At 55.6% G+C, this 16,651-nt stretch overlaps 1 protein-coding gene across 2 annotated transcripts; it reads left to right on the top strand.

Annotated features, from left to right (window-relative positions):
- Nucleotides 1-1,377: 1,377 nt before the first annotated feature.
- On the top strand, nt 1,378-6,962 carry TRAPPC3 (trafficking protein particle complex subunit 3). Of its 2 annotated transcripts, XM_085080972.1 has the most exons (6): nt 1,414-1,525; nt 3,036-3,083; nt 4,040-4,137; nt 4,352-4,451; nt 4,708-4,890; nt 5,353-6,962. In XM_085080972.1, the coding sequence occupies exons 1-6, from the start codon at nt 1,484-1,486 to the stop codon at nt 5,470-5,472; spliced, it is 591 nt and encodes a 196-aa protein (XP_084937098.1). In that variant the 5' UTR covers nt 1,414-1,483; the 3' UTR covers nt 5,473-6,962. The 2 variants fall into 2 exon arrangements, with proteins under 2 accessions (XP_084937099.1, XP_084937098.1); XM_085080973.1 differs by lacking the exon at nt 3,036-3,083 and having other exon boundaries at nt 1,378-1,525.
- Nucleotides 6,963-16,651: the final 9,689 nt, after the last annotated feature.

Here is a 16,651-nt window from a genome sequence, read left to right as displayed (position 1 = left end):
TCACTGGCACAACAGAGGTGAGGCTGGCAGCCCCCCAGCTTGGGACAACCACACCACACTCCAGTGACAGGCCCGGTACCTCCCCTGGTGTCCCAGGGATGCAGCCATGTAAGGCAATGCCAGCGGGTCCCCACGGTGGTGACAGCGAGCCAGCTCCCAGCTGCCGGATTCCTGAGCAGCCGGTGGGAGTGGGAGTGTCCCCCTGTGCACAGAGCATGTCCTGCCCCAGCCCCACCACCCCAGCCGGGTCAGTGCTCATAGCTTGCCCAGTGACAGGTCTGGGACAGACACATAATGGAATAAATAAATAAACAACAGGAGATTAAATAAATAAGTAAACAACGCCAGGCACAGTCTGTCTGGGAGCAGAACCCTGTGCTCCAGGGGCCTCTTGGGGAGGGTTAGGAGAAGCTGGGTTGTTCCAGGGAATATTCCATGCAGTTCCTGAAGCCCCAAGCGAGGCTGGTTTCTGTGACACCCTGTCCTTTGCCCTGCTCTTGCAGGGCCATTTGCATCTCAGACTGGAAACCGACTATTCCACATTGAGCCACAGCCCGAAGCTCTGAGCCTGCCCAACCCACCAGTGCAGAGCTCACTTCATCCACCCCAGGGACACCAGCTGCCCTTTCCCCAGGAATCAGCCTCTGCCGAGTCCCTGGAGCTGGGCAAGGAAGGCACAGGAGCAGGCTCCCCAGGGCCTGACCCTGGCAGAGCTCAAGGATTGTTTGGACAATGCTCTCAGGCATATGGTGGGATTGGTGGGGTGTCCTGTGCAGGGCCAGGAGTTGGACTCGATGGTCCTTGTGGATCCCTTCCAGCTCGGAGTATTCCATGATTCCATTCCGATTCCAAGGTGGCAGTGTGGCACCAAGGTGGAAGCAGGAGCCCAGCCTGGGCACACCGGGAAGGGCCCCTTTCCCATGGCGAGATCCTTGCTGTGCCGACGGCCCGTGGGGAGTCATTGACCCAGCAACGTCAGCCGGGGCTGGGAGCCGCGGGGAGGCCTGCAGGACACGGGCACCCATCACCCGGACCGACCGCAGGGAGCAGCACCGGGGCCACCATCCCGTCACCGGCCGGGCAGGGGCCGCACGCTCCCGGCGGACACCCCGGGACGTGAGGCCGGGGTTGAGCGGGGCCGGGGGCAGCGGTGGCGGCGGCACCGGGCCAGGCCGGCCCGGCCGGCCCGCCACAGCGGCGGCGCCACAGTTGCGGCGGGCGGGAGCGCCCCCTGGCGGCGAGCGCGGCCGTCCCTTGACCACCCTACACGCCGGGATTGGTGGGTGCCTCAAGGTCACATGATGAGACAGATGCTCACGCTCCTGTTTCGCGATGCACTCTGGGATTTGTAGTCCAGCGGCACGGGCGGGGCGCGGGTGGCGGCGCGGCGGGGACTGCGTGTCCCGTAGTGCCCCGCGCTGCCCCGGGGGTCCCGTGGTGCCCCGCGGCGGACGGAGCGGCCGGGCCGGGCCAGGCGGACACGATGTCGCGGCAGGGCGGGCGCGGCACCGAGAGCAAGAAAATGGTAACGGCGGGGCCAGAGGGGCCGGCGCGGCGAGCGCAGGGCGCGGGGCACCCGGCGGACCCGGCCCGGGGCGGGGATGATGGGGCCCGGCCCGAAGCGCCCGGTGCGGCGGGGCTGGGCGGCCGTCAGCGGCACCGGGCGCTCCCGGTTGTGGGAAGTTCCCACCCAGAACGCTTCCCTGGCGTGTCTCGCTTCCCCTGTCCTACTCATTCCGCGTGATGAGCCCGGCTGAGTCAGGAACTGAGAGATGGAGCCCGAAGCTCCAGAGCTGAGCTCGAATTCTGGGTCAAACCAGGTCGAGTTCATTAATTTTTAATGCAAAATCAGTAATAGTAATAATAATAATTAAAAAACCCTGGTTTTTTTTCTCCCTCTGGCCGTGAGGAGGGGCTGGGCCGGACTGCTGCCCCCTCCTGCCTCTCCATACCTGGGGGATTCTTTTCGAGGGATTCAGCTCCTTAAATACAACGATTATTTAAGGAATTGTGTTAATTCACTGGAATTCTGACACTTCCAGATGCATAGTGTGGAGACTGTACACTGCTCTGCACTGTCAAATAATAAAAATACTGGGAAAGCTTTAGGCACTTTATTTCATCAGATGGGCTGGAAATGAAAAATTTCTGTCCAAACCTGAATTTAGGAGTTTGCCTTGTTGTAACAGCTTAAGTTGTCTTTAATAACAGCGTCTCAGCAATAACTGAGATCAGCTCTGGGTGTGTTGGGGCTGGTGGTGGCAGGTGACACCTCCATGGCCTCACACGGTGACAGCACCTCAGGCTGGGGACAGCTGGATTCTCTCCATCCATCCCCATCCCCTCTCCACCTCTCTTTACTAAAACGACTGAAACCTTAAACCCAACACGACCTGTTCTGCATGTCTGTGAAATTCTCTGCCAAGTCTCTGACTCCAGCTGAGCCACAGGAACTTCCACCTTGTCCTTCCAGTGGTGTGAATTGCCCAGCCTTTCAATTTTTCGAGAGGAAAGCAAAACCTTAAGTAAAAACCCCAAAGAATGTGTAAGTTCTTTAGATCCAAAGTGGGGCAACAGCTCCAAGCAGCCTGACTGGTTCTTTTCATACCTGAAGCTTTTTGGTCCCTGTCGTCCTTGTGAATGGCAATCCCAGACCAGTTTGGATTGAAGGAACCTTAAAGCCCATCCTGTTCCATCCCCTGCCATGGCAGGAACACCTTCCACTATCCCAGGTTGCTCCAAGCCCCATCCAGCCTTGCCTTGGACACTCCCAGGGATCCAGGGGCAGCCACAGCTCCTCTGGGCAGCCTGTGCCAGGTCCTCATTACCCTCACAGGGAAGATATTTTTCCTAATCCAGGAACAAGACAAGGTGGAATTCCCTGTGTCCTCTACAAACCCAATTTCTGTTTGTTTGGGGGTGATTCCTCTGTGTGTTTGTTGTGGCTTTGTGTGAACTCGTGGTGATCTGTGTTGTCACTTAACTCTGATCTTGTCTCTTTTCCCTCCCTGCCTGCTGCTGCTTTCATTCTCTAGTATTGGTATTTGCCATTCATTTCACCTTCTGCCTCTCTGCAGCTCATGGTAGGTGACAGATCCCAGGTCAGCCCCTGTGATCCCTCTGCATGCCAAAACTGACAGCAGAAACCAGTGCTGGGGGTTTGTTTGTTCCCCAAAATGCTTCCTTTTGCACAGTTTTGTTCTGCAGCCTGTAATGACCTCGTTAATTACTGGTCTGGCTTAACAGCTCCCAAAAAATGCTCTTTGGCGTCATTTAAGGGTGAGGATCGAAGGTGGTGGCTGGGAGAGGAGAATTTTTCCCCTTTTTTTAAAATTTTCTGCAAATCTGACAATTGTACAAAGAAAACCTGAGTGGCTTTAGTCCTGGCCAGTCCCAGAGTGGATGTGCACAGCACCTGTGGGCTGAGCTGGCCAGGGCTTGTCCTGCTTGAGTCTCTTCTGTGTCTGAGGGGCTGATTTCAATCTGTGAAGCAAATTCTGTGCGTGGAGAACTTTCTAGGGACCAGAGGAGTCCTTTTTCTTGGTACAGAATTTCATAAATCCCTGACTGGAGGAGCATTTTGGGCCTGTTGGAAAGACCAGAACCAGAGCCCAGCTGGCACTGCCTGTTTGTAACATGTTCATGAAACAGAGGGAAGAGTTTGAGTCAGATCTCAGCTCTAGGCCAGTGGTTGAAGTAAATTCAGGGCCCTGGCACAGCACCTCCAGCTCTCCAGGAGGTGTTGGTCTCTTTCCCAAAATCCCAGAATGGTTTGGATTGGAAAGGATCTTAAAGCTCACCCAGTTCCACGCCCTGCCACGGGCAGGCACACTTTCACTAGACCAGATTCCTCCAAGCCCCATTCCAAGGAGAATGAAGTTGCCAGAATTGGAGCTGGGATCTCTCCTTATTAAGCACCAGATTCCTTTGAGACAGCAGGTCCCTGTTCCCCTCTCCGTGCCGAGGGGGGCGGCGCTGGACACAGAGGCAGCGGAGCTCAGGTGGGTTCTGTTGGGTGAATCCCTTTTCCTGTGTGCAGAACTCAGAGCTGTTCACGCTGACCTACGGCGCCCTGGTCACCCAGCTCTGCAAGGACTACGAGAATGATGATGATGTCAACAAGCAGCTGGACAAAATGTGAGTGGAGGCACAAATGGGAGTGAATCTACCATGTGGGAGCTGGGATCACAGCAGGGATCAGAGCCACCTGGGTGTGCTGCTCCAGGAGCAAAATCCTGGCAGGCTGAAGTTATATGACACTGACGTTTCTCAGATTAGACTTTGCTTCTCCACTGTCTTCTTTTATTAATCTTTGTTTTCTTTCTAAAGCTGTTGCTCTGGTTCTTCACAGGGGTTACAACATTGGTGTCCGGCTCATCGAGGACTTCCTGGCCCGTTCCAATGTTGGGAGATGCCATGATTTCCGTGAAACTGCAGATGTTATTGCAAAGGTAAATGTCCAAGCGCAGCTTTGTCAGGTTTTGTTGGGGTTTTGCATGTGAGGATGGAACATTTGCTACTCACAGGACTGTGCTGAGAGTTTGATGGAGATTTCAGGGAGGAAAAAAAGAGATTTAGTCCAAGCACTGTTGGCTGGTGGGAACAGAGAGAAAGGAGAGGTGTTTGCAAACCCCTTGAGTAATTTTACAAAGATCAAAGCTGTGCTGTTGCCTCACCTGTTCTTGTTCCTCCTGTTTGACACAACAGATTGCATTTAAAATGTACCTGGGCATCACTCCGAGCATCACCAACTGGAGTCCTGGGGGTGATGAGTTCTCCCTGATCTTGGAAAACAACCCCTTGGTGGACTTTGTGGAGCTCCCCGACAACCACTCAACCCTCATCTACTCCAACCTGCTCTGTGGGGTGCTGCGAGGTGCCCTGGAAATGGTGAGCCACCTCTCTCTTCCCTTGGGGTGGGTGTGTGGATAGCCAGGTGTCAGCAGATACTTTATTCTGGTCCATGTTCATGACTTCTGGGTATGCTTTGGACTTGGAACACATTCCCAGGAGAAGGGCAGAGCTGTAGGAGCACTTGGCTGCAGTCATGTGTGACAGCATGAGGCCCAGAGGTTCTGCCTGAGCCCCTTCAGCTCATGACCCAAGTTCAAGCACTTGTAGGTCCCTGAGTTTGTATGAAGCTCCAAAATCCTCACTGTGCAAATGCCGTGAGCCCTAGCTGGGAATTGTCTGGGACAAGAGAGCAGCTGTGTTTCAAACTGCGGACTGTGTAGTGCCCTGTATGTCATGTCATGCCCTCAGAGCCCTTAAATGCTCCAGGATCATTCAATCCCTAGAGAAGCTGCTGTGAAGAGGAAGTTACCAGCTCTTCTCTCCTCTTCCCTCACTCAGGTGCAGATGGCTGTCGATGTGAAGTTTGTCCAGGACACCCTGAAGGGCGACAGTGTCACAGAAATACGGATGAAGTTCATCAGGAGGATTGAAGACAACCTTCCAGCTGGGGAAGAGTGACCCATGGTCCCATCTCTGTGGGGACTGGAGGGACCAGCTGGGTTTGGCCATTAGCTTTCTTCACAGATCCATAGGGATCTCCTGCCCCTGCGCACTCAGACTGACTCACTGACTGTTTCAGATGTTATTTTCTTCTACTCTCATTTCCATCCTCTGTAGAAGACGATTGTCTGGTTGGTGTTTATTTCCCAGGTTCATTCTGAAGCTTTTTCATCAGGTGTTGTCCTTTTTCTTCCCCCTGAGGGCTTCCTATGCTCAGTTTCTAATTGTGACCTGGGCTGTGTGAGAACAACTGCTCAGACTCCAGGAGAGCTCTGTTCTCTTCACATCTGGATCGGTGTCAGATGGCCAGAATTGGAGACCAAGCTACAAGAGCCCACTGATTCCCTGCTAAACCCTGTCCTTCTGTAAATGAGGTGTTTAAAATTCGTTTGGAGATAAGTGTGTAGTGTTTCTGTAGACCAAACTGGCTTCCTGCACTTGATTCTGAAGTCACTGGTAAATGCAGGCTTGATCCAAAGGGGTGACTGGGGAGAGCTGTTGGAGTGCTGGCATCAGGGCAGGGGCTGCTCTGCTCAGGGGGCTGTGACACCACAGAAATGTGGGAATCCCATGGCCTTTCCAGCATCCCTACCCCAGAAGCCTCACCACTCCCCTCTTGGGAGGGGAGGAGTTCAAACTCCAGTGGAGCAGCAAGAAATAATTTACATGGAGAAAGGAAAGAGTGGCTAAGATGTCATCAGTGCTCCACAGTGGGCACAGTTCAGGGCTGTGTGGGGAGTCACAGAGTGAGAACCAAGCTCAGGCTGAGGCATGGAAGGTGTTAAAGGCATTTCAGACTCCGTGCTGCTGTTGGGGGGTGTAAAGGCTGTGTGGTGTGAAGGTGGTGCTGGGATTTGTTCCCACTGGTGTTCAGGCTACAGCAGAATTTCCCAGTTCCTTGACCTGCAGCACCTGCTGCTCTGAAAAATAAATACATAGAGAAGTATTGGATAACAAAAAGCAAGAGATTGGAACATCAGTTTCCTCTGCCACCCAGAGCCAGAGAACACAGTCAGACACTGGGTTCCCAAATCACTTTACATAGCATGAAGGCACAGCCCCACGAGGTCTTTGGGAGCTCCAGGATCTGTGTTGGTTGATGCCCGAGTGTGAGGTGAGAGGGAGCGACCTGCTGCTTGTGCTACTCTTTTTTGGGTTCTCTGGAGGAAAAGTTGGGTCATCTGGCACTGGCTGGCTCACTCTGTCCTTCTTTTGGCCCCAAAGAGTCTCTTTGGATGCCCCATGTGATGTGTGCCCTGTGAAGGGACAGTGAGTGGCTGTAAGAGCAGTCGGAGGCCTGGCTGTGGCAGGTGGGTGTTGGGGGCAGAGGTGCCACACGGTCACGTTACAGAGCTTAAAACCATCCCTTATTTCTCATTGTTGACCATTCCAAGTCACTTTAAAGCTGCATTTTAGAAGCAATTGCATTAAAAGAATCCCGGTGTCAATTCTTTGGTCTCCTGTTGCCTGTGTTCTGGTGGCAAGTGCTGGTGGGAAGTGGCAGCAGGGGCTCACACCCTGAGGGGCTGACAGTGGTGACAGGGTGCCCGAGGCTCACCCCCTGCCTGGGGCTGGCAGGGTGACAGTGGTGTCGGGGTGCCCGGGGCTGGCAGGGTGATGGCAGCACTGCAAGTATTTCTGGCTGCCAGCACGGCTGTAAGCTGCTGCCTGGAGAGCCTGCCCAGTATTCCACACACGGAGGGACTGGGGTGGCACTGGGGGCAGACACTGGGTGACTGTGAATGCCCCTTGCTGCTGCCAGCCCGAGGCAGCTGCTGCAGAGCAGAGAAGCTCTTTGTGGGCATTTACAGGGGCAAAAAATCACCTCGAGGGGCATCTGTGCCTCCGCTCCGTGCCAGCTCGGTGCTGCTCCGTGGCTGGCATCAGCCATGCAGTGCTGCTGCCAGGAGCGTGGAGACAAGGAACAGCAACGGCTGCTGTCCAGGAGCAGGAGTTCATGTCTTCCCTTCTTGTGTAAGTGCTCCCCAGGAGCTCTGCTTTGTGGGATCTCCTCTCCGTGCTCGAGGGCATCCCCCACTCCAGGGATCACCCAACAGTCACGCTCCATCCCCGGCACAGAGCCCCCAGGGCTGTGCCCCGACCTCTGCCAGCCCCAAGGACGGGGAAGTGTCAGTTTTTGCAATAAATTGGGTTTTTCTCTCTGGCTGAAGCTGGCAAGAACCATGTGCTGGCCTTGCCAGCCAGGGTGGCCCCAAACAGCCCCAACACACACCCAGCTCCTGAGGCTGTATCCCAGAGGGTCTCGGGGGAGTGAGATCCCGTGTCCTCACCCCTGCAGAGAGTGAATCCTGGACTCCTGCTCCCAGCCCCTTGGGAATGACAGTAATTTGCTGGGGCGACAGGGTCAAAACCAGCCCAGACCTTCTGGAAGAACAAAAAGCAGAAATTGCATTAAGTAAATTAAAACTGTCTACTACCGAGCAGCTTGCTGCAGACAAGGGAGAATATGCAAAAAGCTCTGTTTGAAACCTACTAAATATTACCATGTGCTGTTTATAGGAAACAAATGGGGAAAGGCATCTGCATCAATAAACCCCAACGTGGCTGGGCTTGGACTGAAGCCTTTCCATGGCTCTCGGTTATTGAATACCCGTCGCTTTCATGTGGTGCCAGCCCTGACCCCTGACACATACCGCGGAGGGGAAAGTTGACTTGTGGGAATAATAGACATTCCTAGTGAGCGATTTAACCTGGCAGGAAAAGAGGCGACTTCCAGCCTCTCACATCCCTGCGTGATATTGGAGATGACAATAGCAACAAGTCAAGGGGGGGGATGAGGGACATGGGGTGGGAATGGTGATGCTGCAGGACCCTTGTGCCTGGAGTGAGCCCCCCACCCAGCCCTGTGTGCCCTTGCCAGCTTGAGATGGCATTGGCCACAGCACCATGTCCCAACCACATCCCAGGCTCCCACAGCAACAGGATGCAGGAACTTTAGTTGCCACAGTTCCCACAGAGGTGGAAGGGGCTTTCCAGCCCTTGTCCTCCCCCAGCACCGTTCCCTCCTGCAGGAAAGTGGGACGTTGGCTGGTGTCCTGATGGAGAACACTGGCAGGAGCTGAAGTTCCGTGTGTGACTCACAGGGTCCAGGGTGAGGGTTTAAACCAGTTCATGTCCCCAGCATGGGGACAACCTGGCCAGTGTTGGACAACCTGGACAACCTGGCTGCTGCTCCTGGCTGGTCATAAGCCTGGCCACGCTCCCCACCAGCCCAGAGCCAGGTGGTCCATTCTCTACTCTCCAGCAGGAAGCAGAGCTCCCAGCCCCACTCCTGTCACCCAAACCAGGGTGTGTGACAGCCCTGGGCATCATCCAGCCCCCACAATCCAGCACTTGCTGAAGGGGCAGGGATGGTGCTGGGAGAGGATCGTGGATGGGACAGGAGAATCTCTCTGGGAAAGAAGCGTTTCCGGGCTGGTGTCCTCATTGCCGGGGCAGCTGCCACAGCTTTCAGCCAGATGTGCTTGGCCGGGATGCTGGGCACTTGCTGGGGCCGTGCAAAGGATGTTTCACCCAGGAGGGCTCACAGACTGGGGATGGGGCTTGTTGGCAGGGCTGGAATGTTGGCGGTGGCCCCAAGCAGCTAAGGTGTGGGTGATGCCAGCAGGGACAAGTGGGCACCAGCCCCTCAGGGGGCTCTGGCGTCGTGTCCCTGAGCACCCATCACAGCCAGGTATGGATACTCAGTGTGTGGGTACCAGTCAAGTGCAGATTCAACCCCCCAGGATGCCCAGCTGTGGCCAACCTGGCCGAGCATCTCCCCATGCTTGGCACCACATGGGCACCAAACCCGCGAGAACATATTCTCTGCCTGATAATGATCTGGCAAATTTGGGTACCTGGATATTTTTATAACCTTTCCTGGGCCGCTGGGCGGCCTGCAATACGTGTTTGGCTACCCTGGAAGCCCAGGCAGCTGACAAAATCCTCTCCCAAGACACGGCCACGCTGCACCCCCCTGCCCTGGCCCAAACGCAGTTGCCAAAGCTGGGAATGCGGCTGGCAACAGCGCCGGGTCAGGGCAGCCCTTTGGCGATACTCCTTGGCACCCTCCCTCCCGCAGCATCCTTTGCCAGGGCGAGGAAGAGGAGGTGTCTGCAGTTCCTCCCTCGGGTCAGGGGACACAGGAGCAGCCCCGGCAGCGCTGCTCGGAGCTGAGCCACATTCTGGTGGCGTTTGGTATTTGGGGTGACGGGAAGGAAGCTCCATTGTTCCTCTTTCATTGTTTTGTGTTTCCTAAGCGGGACCGGCACCCTCCTCCCACGCTCTGCCCGGCTGCGGAGCGGATCCAGCTCTGCGAAAGCCAACGCTGCGCCGGAGGCGGCTGCTGAGTGCTGGGAGAAGGGAAATGCGGGGAGAATCGCCCTGCTGCCAGCACAGACAGGCCACCAGAAGCACGTGAAGGGGGTGACGAGTGGCTGCGGCAGGGATGCGACTCATCTCGGTGTGCCCTGTCCCTGCGCAGGTCCGTGCTCCCTGCTCTCCGCGGTGCTTTTGTTCCTCTGTGTGGTCATTGTTCCTCTATGTGGCCATTTAGGCAGCGGCAGCTTGTGCCAGCTGCGATGGGAAGGGATGATCCCGTGGCAGGGAAGGAGGGTGACATCGGCCATGCCACCATTCCCAATGAGCCGGTGAGGACGTCAGGGCTCTCCCGGCACGGGATGGTCCAGCCCCTCGTGCCTCATTGCTCCCCACACACCCAAACCCCAATAATTCAAACCACACCACCTCTGTCCCACCAGCACCAGCTCCATTATCCTCTGGAAGCTACCCTCAGCTGGCCGGTGGGGCAGGATGTGACACGGGGTCCTGTGGAGCTGGGATCCACCCCAAACTGTGCTGGAGTGCCCGTGGGATGGGCACTGCTCAGGGGACTCTTTTGCACCATAAACACTGAAGCCATGAGCTCACTGCATCCCAGAAACCCCAGGGCAGCAGGGCAGTGCCACTCCAGCCTTCCTGAATTTCCACAGGAAAATCTCAATTTTCCCAGCTGCAGCCAGGACTCGGAGAGCCTAGCATAGTGGGTTTGCCCAGAGGCAGCCTGGGGAGCTGCTGATGCTGAGCAGCCTTGGCACACAACAAGAGCCAGGAACAGGCAGGAATTTTGATGAGAAATGTTTGTTTTCTTTTAAAATAGTTTTAATTGTGGCTTCCAAGTAAGGGAGCTTCTGGAACAGTCACTCTTTCCCCGAGCCTGTTGTGAATGAGGGGTTTGGGGCTGAATTGCTGGCAAAAGCAAGTTTGATATAATACTATCACTCTGTTTCTTATGGTATAGATAAATCACACCAAGGAAAATCGGATTAAAACCTATCTGCAATGATTTAGGTGGAAATGGGGACAGATAAAGGAAGGGAGGAAAAAGTTGGGGATGCAAGGGGGTAAGGGACATTCCCAAGCTGAGTCACCAGGTGCAGAGAGGATCCCCTCACTAAATTTAGCCTCAGACTGAATCAGTGGATTAAGTCTAAAGGATTTACCAACACTTAATCATAACAATACCTCATTAACACAGCAATAGCAGCACTTGATCAATTGAATAATTTACCTCACAGGAAATGATTGAAATGGGGTTTTCTATAACCATAGCTCTAATTGAATTATGAGTCTAAGGTAGCAACATTCATAATGTGCACACACATGGACATAAAGAGCCTGCACAAAGGAATAGACCTGTGAGAAATTCCCCTGAAGTTCAGCAAAATACTCACATCGATGCATCTTCTCAAGTGAAGGGTTGAGCCCCAAGGAACTGGGGGGTATCAGCCAAGGTTCCTTCATCATCATTGGTCCTCGGGGTATCACAGACAGGATGAGCTCCAAGAGGAATTCTGCACTGAGGGAGATGCTGGCAGTTGATGGAGCCCAGGGGAGCTCAAAATTGTCACTCAGGACCACTGGTTACAGGGTCATGAGATGACTGACTTCAGCCATCAGTGAATTCCCATCCCAGCCACAATCCCAGCTGGTAGCTATGGGAATTTTCCTTGAAGTGTCCAATAATTAAAATATTATTCCACTTGGGCTGCTGTTCAGGCAGAAAAGTAAAGTCTTGAGGCTGTTTGTGAGAGACAACAGGAGCTCCTGAGAGACCAGGAATTTTGGGAGCAGAGCAGGTTTCTGATAAGCTCAAGAGGAAACACCTGCCCAGAAAACATTAATTAAAGTGGAGACCTAATGAGCCAGGCTGTCTCTGGTCCCATCCCATCCCCTATCCCATCTCAGCCCTGATCCCATCCCCAAATCCATCCCATCCCTGCCATGGTGAGCAGCTCGCCACAAGCAGGACTGAAGCAGACGCCTGGATGACCAGGGATGGCTGCAGTCAAGCCTTCCAAACAGTTCAGTTAATAGAGAGACAAGAAAAAAAATTGAAAATTTAAAAACCAATCCCCTCTCTGAATGAAGCAAAGCCCCAGACGTTCCTTGCCTCCCCAGGATCCTGTTGGCTTCTCCCTGCCCGTCACACAGACACAGGAGCTGACTCTGGGAAAGTGCTCGCCAGAACAATGTCTCTTTTTACAGCAAAAAAATATTGATTTTATTTTAATTAGTGCTAGTGCTGACATCCAAGAGCTCAGGGAGAAGTTGCCAGGCACTGGGCTGGCTCTGCCCTGGGCTGTGTCTCCGTGTTCCTGTCCCATGGCAGGCACAGAGCCCCCCACAGCTGCCCGGGTGCCCCGGCTGGAGCCAGCGACTGCCCGGGGCTGTGACCAGCATTGTGGCCTCTTGCCCAAGCTCTCGGCCGGGGCTGTCACTGCTCCCCAGGCCCCGCAGAGCCGAGCCATTGCTGGGAAGGCGCTTGAGCAAGATGCCACCGAGGAGCTGGAGGGTGTTCCCTGCCAAGGGGAGAAATCCAGTGGCTTCCTCGAGCATGGAACACTGAGATGACCTGGTGGGACCTCTGCTTGCCTAGTGCTGAGGAGCCTGGAGGGGACAAAAAGGCAATGGGGCTGTCCAGGGCTCCTGCATTCCCCTAGCCTCCCTCACTCCCACATCCCCTGAGCTCCTGCATCCCTTTACCCCAGGGTTCAGCATCTCTCTGCCCCACACTCCTGCATCCCCCAGGCTCCTGCACCCTGGCCAGGCAGGGCACAGGCATCATGCCATGGGTGCTGGCAGGGAGCTGGAGAGCGGAGCGTTAACCGGGACAGCCGGGCCGGGGAGAGGAGCCCGAGGAATGAGGAAGCCAGAGTGGGTACCGTAGTGGAAAGGGCTTGGCACAGGCTGTGGAAAATGGAGGCCTAGAGAAATGTGACAGCAGGCTGGCCTGGCCGGCAGTACCACACAGGCATAGTTAAGCCTTCAAGCCTGCCATTGTTCTCCCCTAATTATTCCCACTCCCTGAGTATTACACCCCATAATTCAGGAAAGCTGAGTAATGGAAGAAACAACAGCAATTTTAATCTCTCAGTACCGGTGGTCTCCACCAAAAAAATGCTTTCAAGAGCTCTGCGGTTGAGACTTCCTCGGTTTGGTGGGCAGTGGAGGGGAGGGGGAGCATGGCCACTGGCTTGTGGGTGCTCAGCCGAGGCTGGGGGTGAGGAGGCCAGTAGGGATGGGACCAGGACCTTGCTCCAGGTGATGGGAGAGGAATATACTGGATGCTGGCAGCATCCCCACCAGGTACCATGTGTGCCCTACGCTGGTAGCAAGGCTGGCATTGGGGTGATTCCAGCTGGGGAGCAGGTCCTTGTCCCCTGCATGGGGGGACTTGGTGTCCTAGGTGGTGAGGACCAGAGCTGGGCAAAGCACTCTCACCATCGATACTGTATCTTCTGTTCTCAGCTAAACCACACAGAGCTGGGCATCGGTTTTTGGTCAAAACATGTTTTCCTTCCTGGGAACTGGCTTTCAGGACAGGAAATTCTGAACTCTCTAGAAATGCTCTTCTTGGTTTTTGACAAAAGCCGCTGTGGGTTTGCTCCCTGAGGAGCAAGCTCTGGGTAAACACATTCCCACTCCTGCAAAGAGTGAGACCAGGAGTCAGCACTGGCAGTACCAGGGTGCTCTGGGGGACCCCACGTGGGCAGGAGGGACCCCCAGCCCTGCCTGTGCCTCTCTGCCCACTCCAGCACCCCTGGCCAAGCCCAAGCACTTGCACTGTCTCGCCAGCCCTGTTCCCACTGTAGCTCTGAGCATGAGTAACATGATTGGTGGGTCAAAATGAGCCTTTGGCTGATTTAGCATCACCTGCTCGTCACATCTTGTGGAGCAGGAAGGGGAGGATGGGCAGTAGTGCTCTCAGTGGGGTCAGAACTTGTGCTGGAAGCAGGCATCTCCCAGGAGCAACTCGAGGCCAGGGCAGCTGCCAGCCTTCATCTATCCTTCCATATCTCAACCCCTCCCTCCTCAGCTCTGAAATGCTGTAAAAGCAGGAAAATAAGCACTGCCCCAGCTTCCTGTAAGCACAACACTCACCTGCTGTAAACCACCGAGGTTATCTTCCCTCTTCTCAGAAGTTTTGGCAATAGCAACGCTCACTGAAATAGACAGTGAAGTCACAGAGCCAGGCAGGGACCTGACAGCTCCTGAGGTGACCAAGCAGGGCAGGCAAGGTGGGACGGGGTGGCCTGAAGGTGACAGTGGCGGTGGGCGCTGCCTCTGTGTGGTCTGAGCCATCTGGATGCACTTACAGCAATACTGCAGCAATTGCGGAAAGATCAAAACTCTTCAGGCCAACCTTGATTCCTGGTGCATTTTTTGCATTTTTGAGGACTCGAGTCTACAACCTGACAGCGGGAGGAGTGTTGCCTGCATAGCCCTGGAGTCCCCAGCGTGGTGCTGCCAGATTCTGGGGGTGATGGCTGGGCTGCCCTGCCACTGCTGCAGGATCTGTGGGATCCTGGGAATGACCCTGAGGAAATGGTGTTGGATTTTTTGTCCATACCCAGCACTCAGAGCAGGCACTGCTTCTGCAGGGGGGTCAAATCCCTGAGCAGGGCCCTGCTGAGACCCTGCTGCACCCCAGGGCTCCTGCTCACAGTGACTGGAGGGGCATTCTGGGTGTCCCCATCCCTGGGACCAGGGGAGATGCCAAGAAGCAGCTGACACCCACACCTGGCACAGGGAATGACACAGCCCCATCCATCCCCACCTCCTTCCTGGGGCTTCCCATCCCCTTTGAAGCTCAGATGGGTGCTTTCTCCAGCACCCAGCATGGGGCATAAAGGATTTGAGAGTGGCTGGGGCACCAGTGCTGTGCTGGGCACACTGGAGATCCACTGCCACCTCTGCAACAGAGGCTCCCCTGCAGCCCATGGTGATGACCAGAGTGAGGCAGGCTGTGTCCCTGCAGCCTGTGGGGGTCCGTGATGGATTACAGCAGGAATCCCATGGCACTGCAGCACTGTGGCACTGTGGCCCTGAATATCTGCTCCTCTGAGAGGTGGCAGCCCCAGTAGTTAATCATTAGCTTGGTCCTAATGGTGGGGCAATGGAGAGGGCACAGGGAAGGAAGAGAGGGCACAGGGGTGTCAGAGGGGACACAAGGGTGTCAGAGGGAGCAAGGGGTGGTGCAGGGGGCACAGGGGTGGTAGAGCAGGCACAGAGGTGTCAGAGAGGGCACAGGGGAGGTGGCTCCTGCTCCCATGCCAGTCCTGCCCATGCTGACTGACTGGTTCAGTCATTAGCAGGAGTGGGGCCGTTTGGCTTTTCCCTTCTCTGTCTGGAAAGGGGCCACTTACTGTTTTACAACTAAAATAACAAATTATTTCATAGAGGCTGGAGCTGCTGGGAGCTCTTGGGCCATGGTGTGGCGCCGGGGCAGGCAGACCCCCAGGCCCCTTCCCCATGCTGGCACAAGCCATGACCCAAGGTCCCCAAAATGGTCCCATGCAGAGCACACAGCTCCTGTCGGCACAGGCAAAGGGGGCACATGGGATGGAGAAGGAGAAAAGGGATCAGCAGGGCAAGGTCTGGCACGTCCCCATGACTGCCTGTCCCTGCTGATTCTCATCCCACCTTGGGGATACCATCCCTGGGGGTGCCCAGGGACGCCCAGCCCTGCATTCAACTCTCCAGGGGGAGCAGCCTCTGTGCAGTGCTGGGTCTGCAGCAGCCCCAGCCCCCCAGGATGGCATCTGCATCCTGTGGCAATGCCACATCCCAAGCTTCCTCTGGGAAAGGAATGCTGAGCTGTGCCCCAGCTTCCTCTCCCGGGGAAGGCGATGGGAACCGGCCCTGTTGCCAGCTCCCTGCCCTGCCCTCTGGAGCTGCTCACGCACTGTCTGGCCCTGCAGACGGATCTCGAGGTGCCACAGGATGCAGCACCCACCAAACAGGACCTCCCACGCCCCATCCCCAGGGCTGCTGACAGCCCAGACAATAGTGCAGCTGATAAAACCCTACATGTGCCCTTCCCTGTCCGTGCCCACTGTGACCCCAGTGCCAGCCTGGTGCTGGGGGATGGATGGGGGCTGGAGGAGCTGAGCTGGGGGTGCCAGGAGCCTGGAGCCCACCAAGATCTGGGCTGATGCCTCTGCTCTGCCAGCCTGACCTCCGCAGAGAATGACCCCCATAAAACGAAGCAGCAGCTGTTTGGTGGATAATAAAATGTTTTGGGTTTTTTTTTTTCTGTTTTACAACTAGTTTACTGCATAAAGGTTTCAGCAGCTCAGCAGAGCACCGGGGCAGCGAACTTCCTCTCTGTGCCCCGGGCAGCTCCCAGACAGGCTGCAGGACCATGCCCTCATCCCAAGGGATGGGTCCCCAGCACTCATGGGAGCACCCACCCCAGTCACCAGTGCAGGAAAGGCACAAGGAGGAAGGATACAAACTGGGAGGGTAACAGCAGCTGGGCCAACCTGCTCCTGACAGCCCCTTTCTTGAGCCACCTCCTTTCAGAGACAGCTGGGTGCTGCGGGGTCACCCCAGCTCCAGGTTGCAGCAGCCCCCAGGACCCAGGGACTCCATTCATTCACCAGCTCTGGAGGCAGATTTACTAGCTCATAGCCAGGGGTGTTTATGGTGGGCTGGAATGTGCGTCCCCAGCACGTGATGAATTTACAACGTGCCAACGAGTGGATTTATTCCTACCCCACTGTCAGTGAATTAATCACAGCAGCCACGGGAAGGCTGGAGGTGCAGGTGGGGAGAGGTGCCCGGAGAGGGG

The sequence above is a fragment of the Lichenostomus cassidix genome, chromosome 23, assembly GCF_008360975.1.
Source record: "Lichenostomus cassidix isolate B80296 chromosome 23, HeHo_3.0, whole genome shotgun sequence".
Lineage (NCBI taxonomy): Eukaryota > Metazoa > Chordata > Aves > Passeriformes > Meliphagidae > Lichenostomus > Lichenostomus cassidix.
This window is presented reverse-complemented; position numbering and strand designations above follow the sequence as displayed.

Bases quoted from the DNA above. Each gene is read 5' to 3' on its own strand.
- TRAPPC3 (XM_085080972.1), top strand. From the start codon at position 1,484: ATGTCGCGGCAGGGCGGGCGCGGCACCGAGAGCAAGAAAATG. The intron at 4,452-4,707 runs GTAAATGTCCAA...TTGACACAACAG, and splicing joins CTGCAGATGTTATTGCAAAG to ATTGCATTTAAAATGTACCT. The intron at 4,891-5,352 runs GTGAGCCACCTC...TCCCTCACTCAG, and splicing joins TGCGAGGTGCCCTGGAAATG to GTGCAGATGGCTGTCGATGT.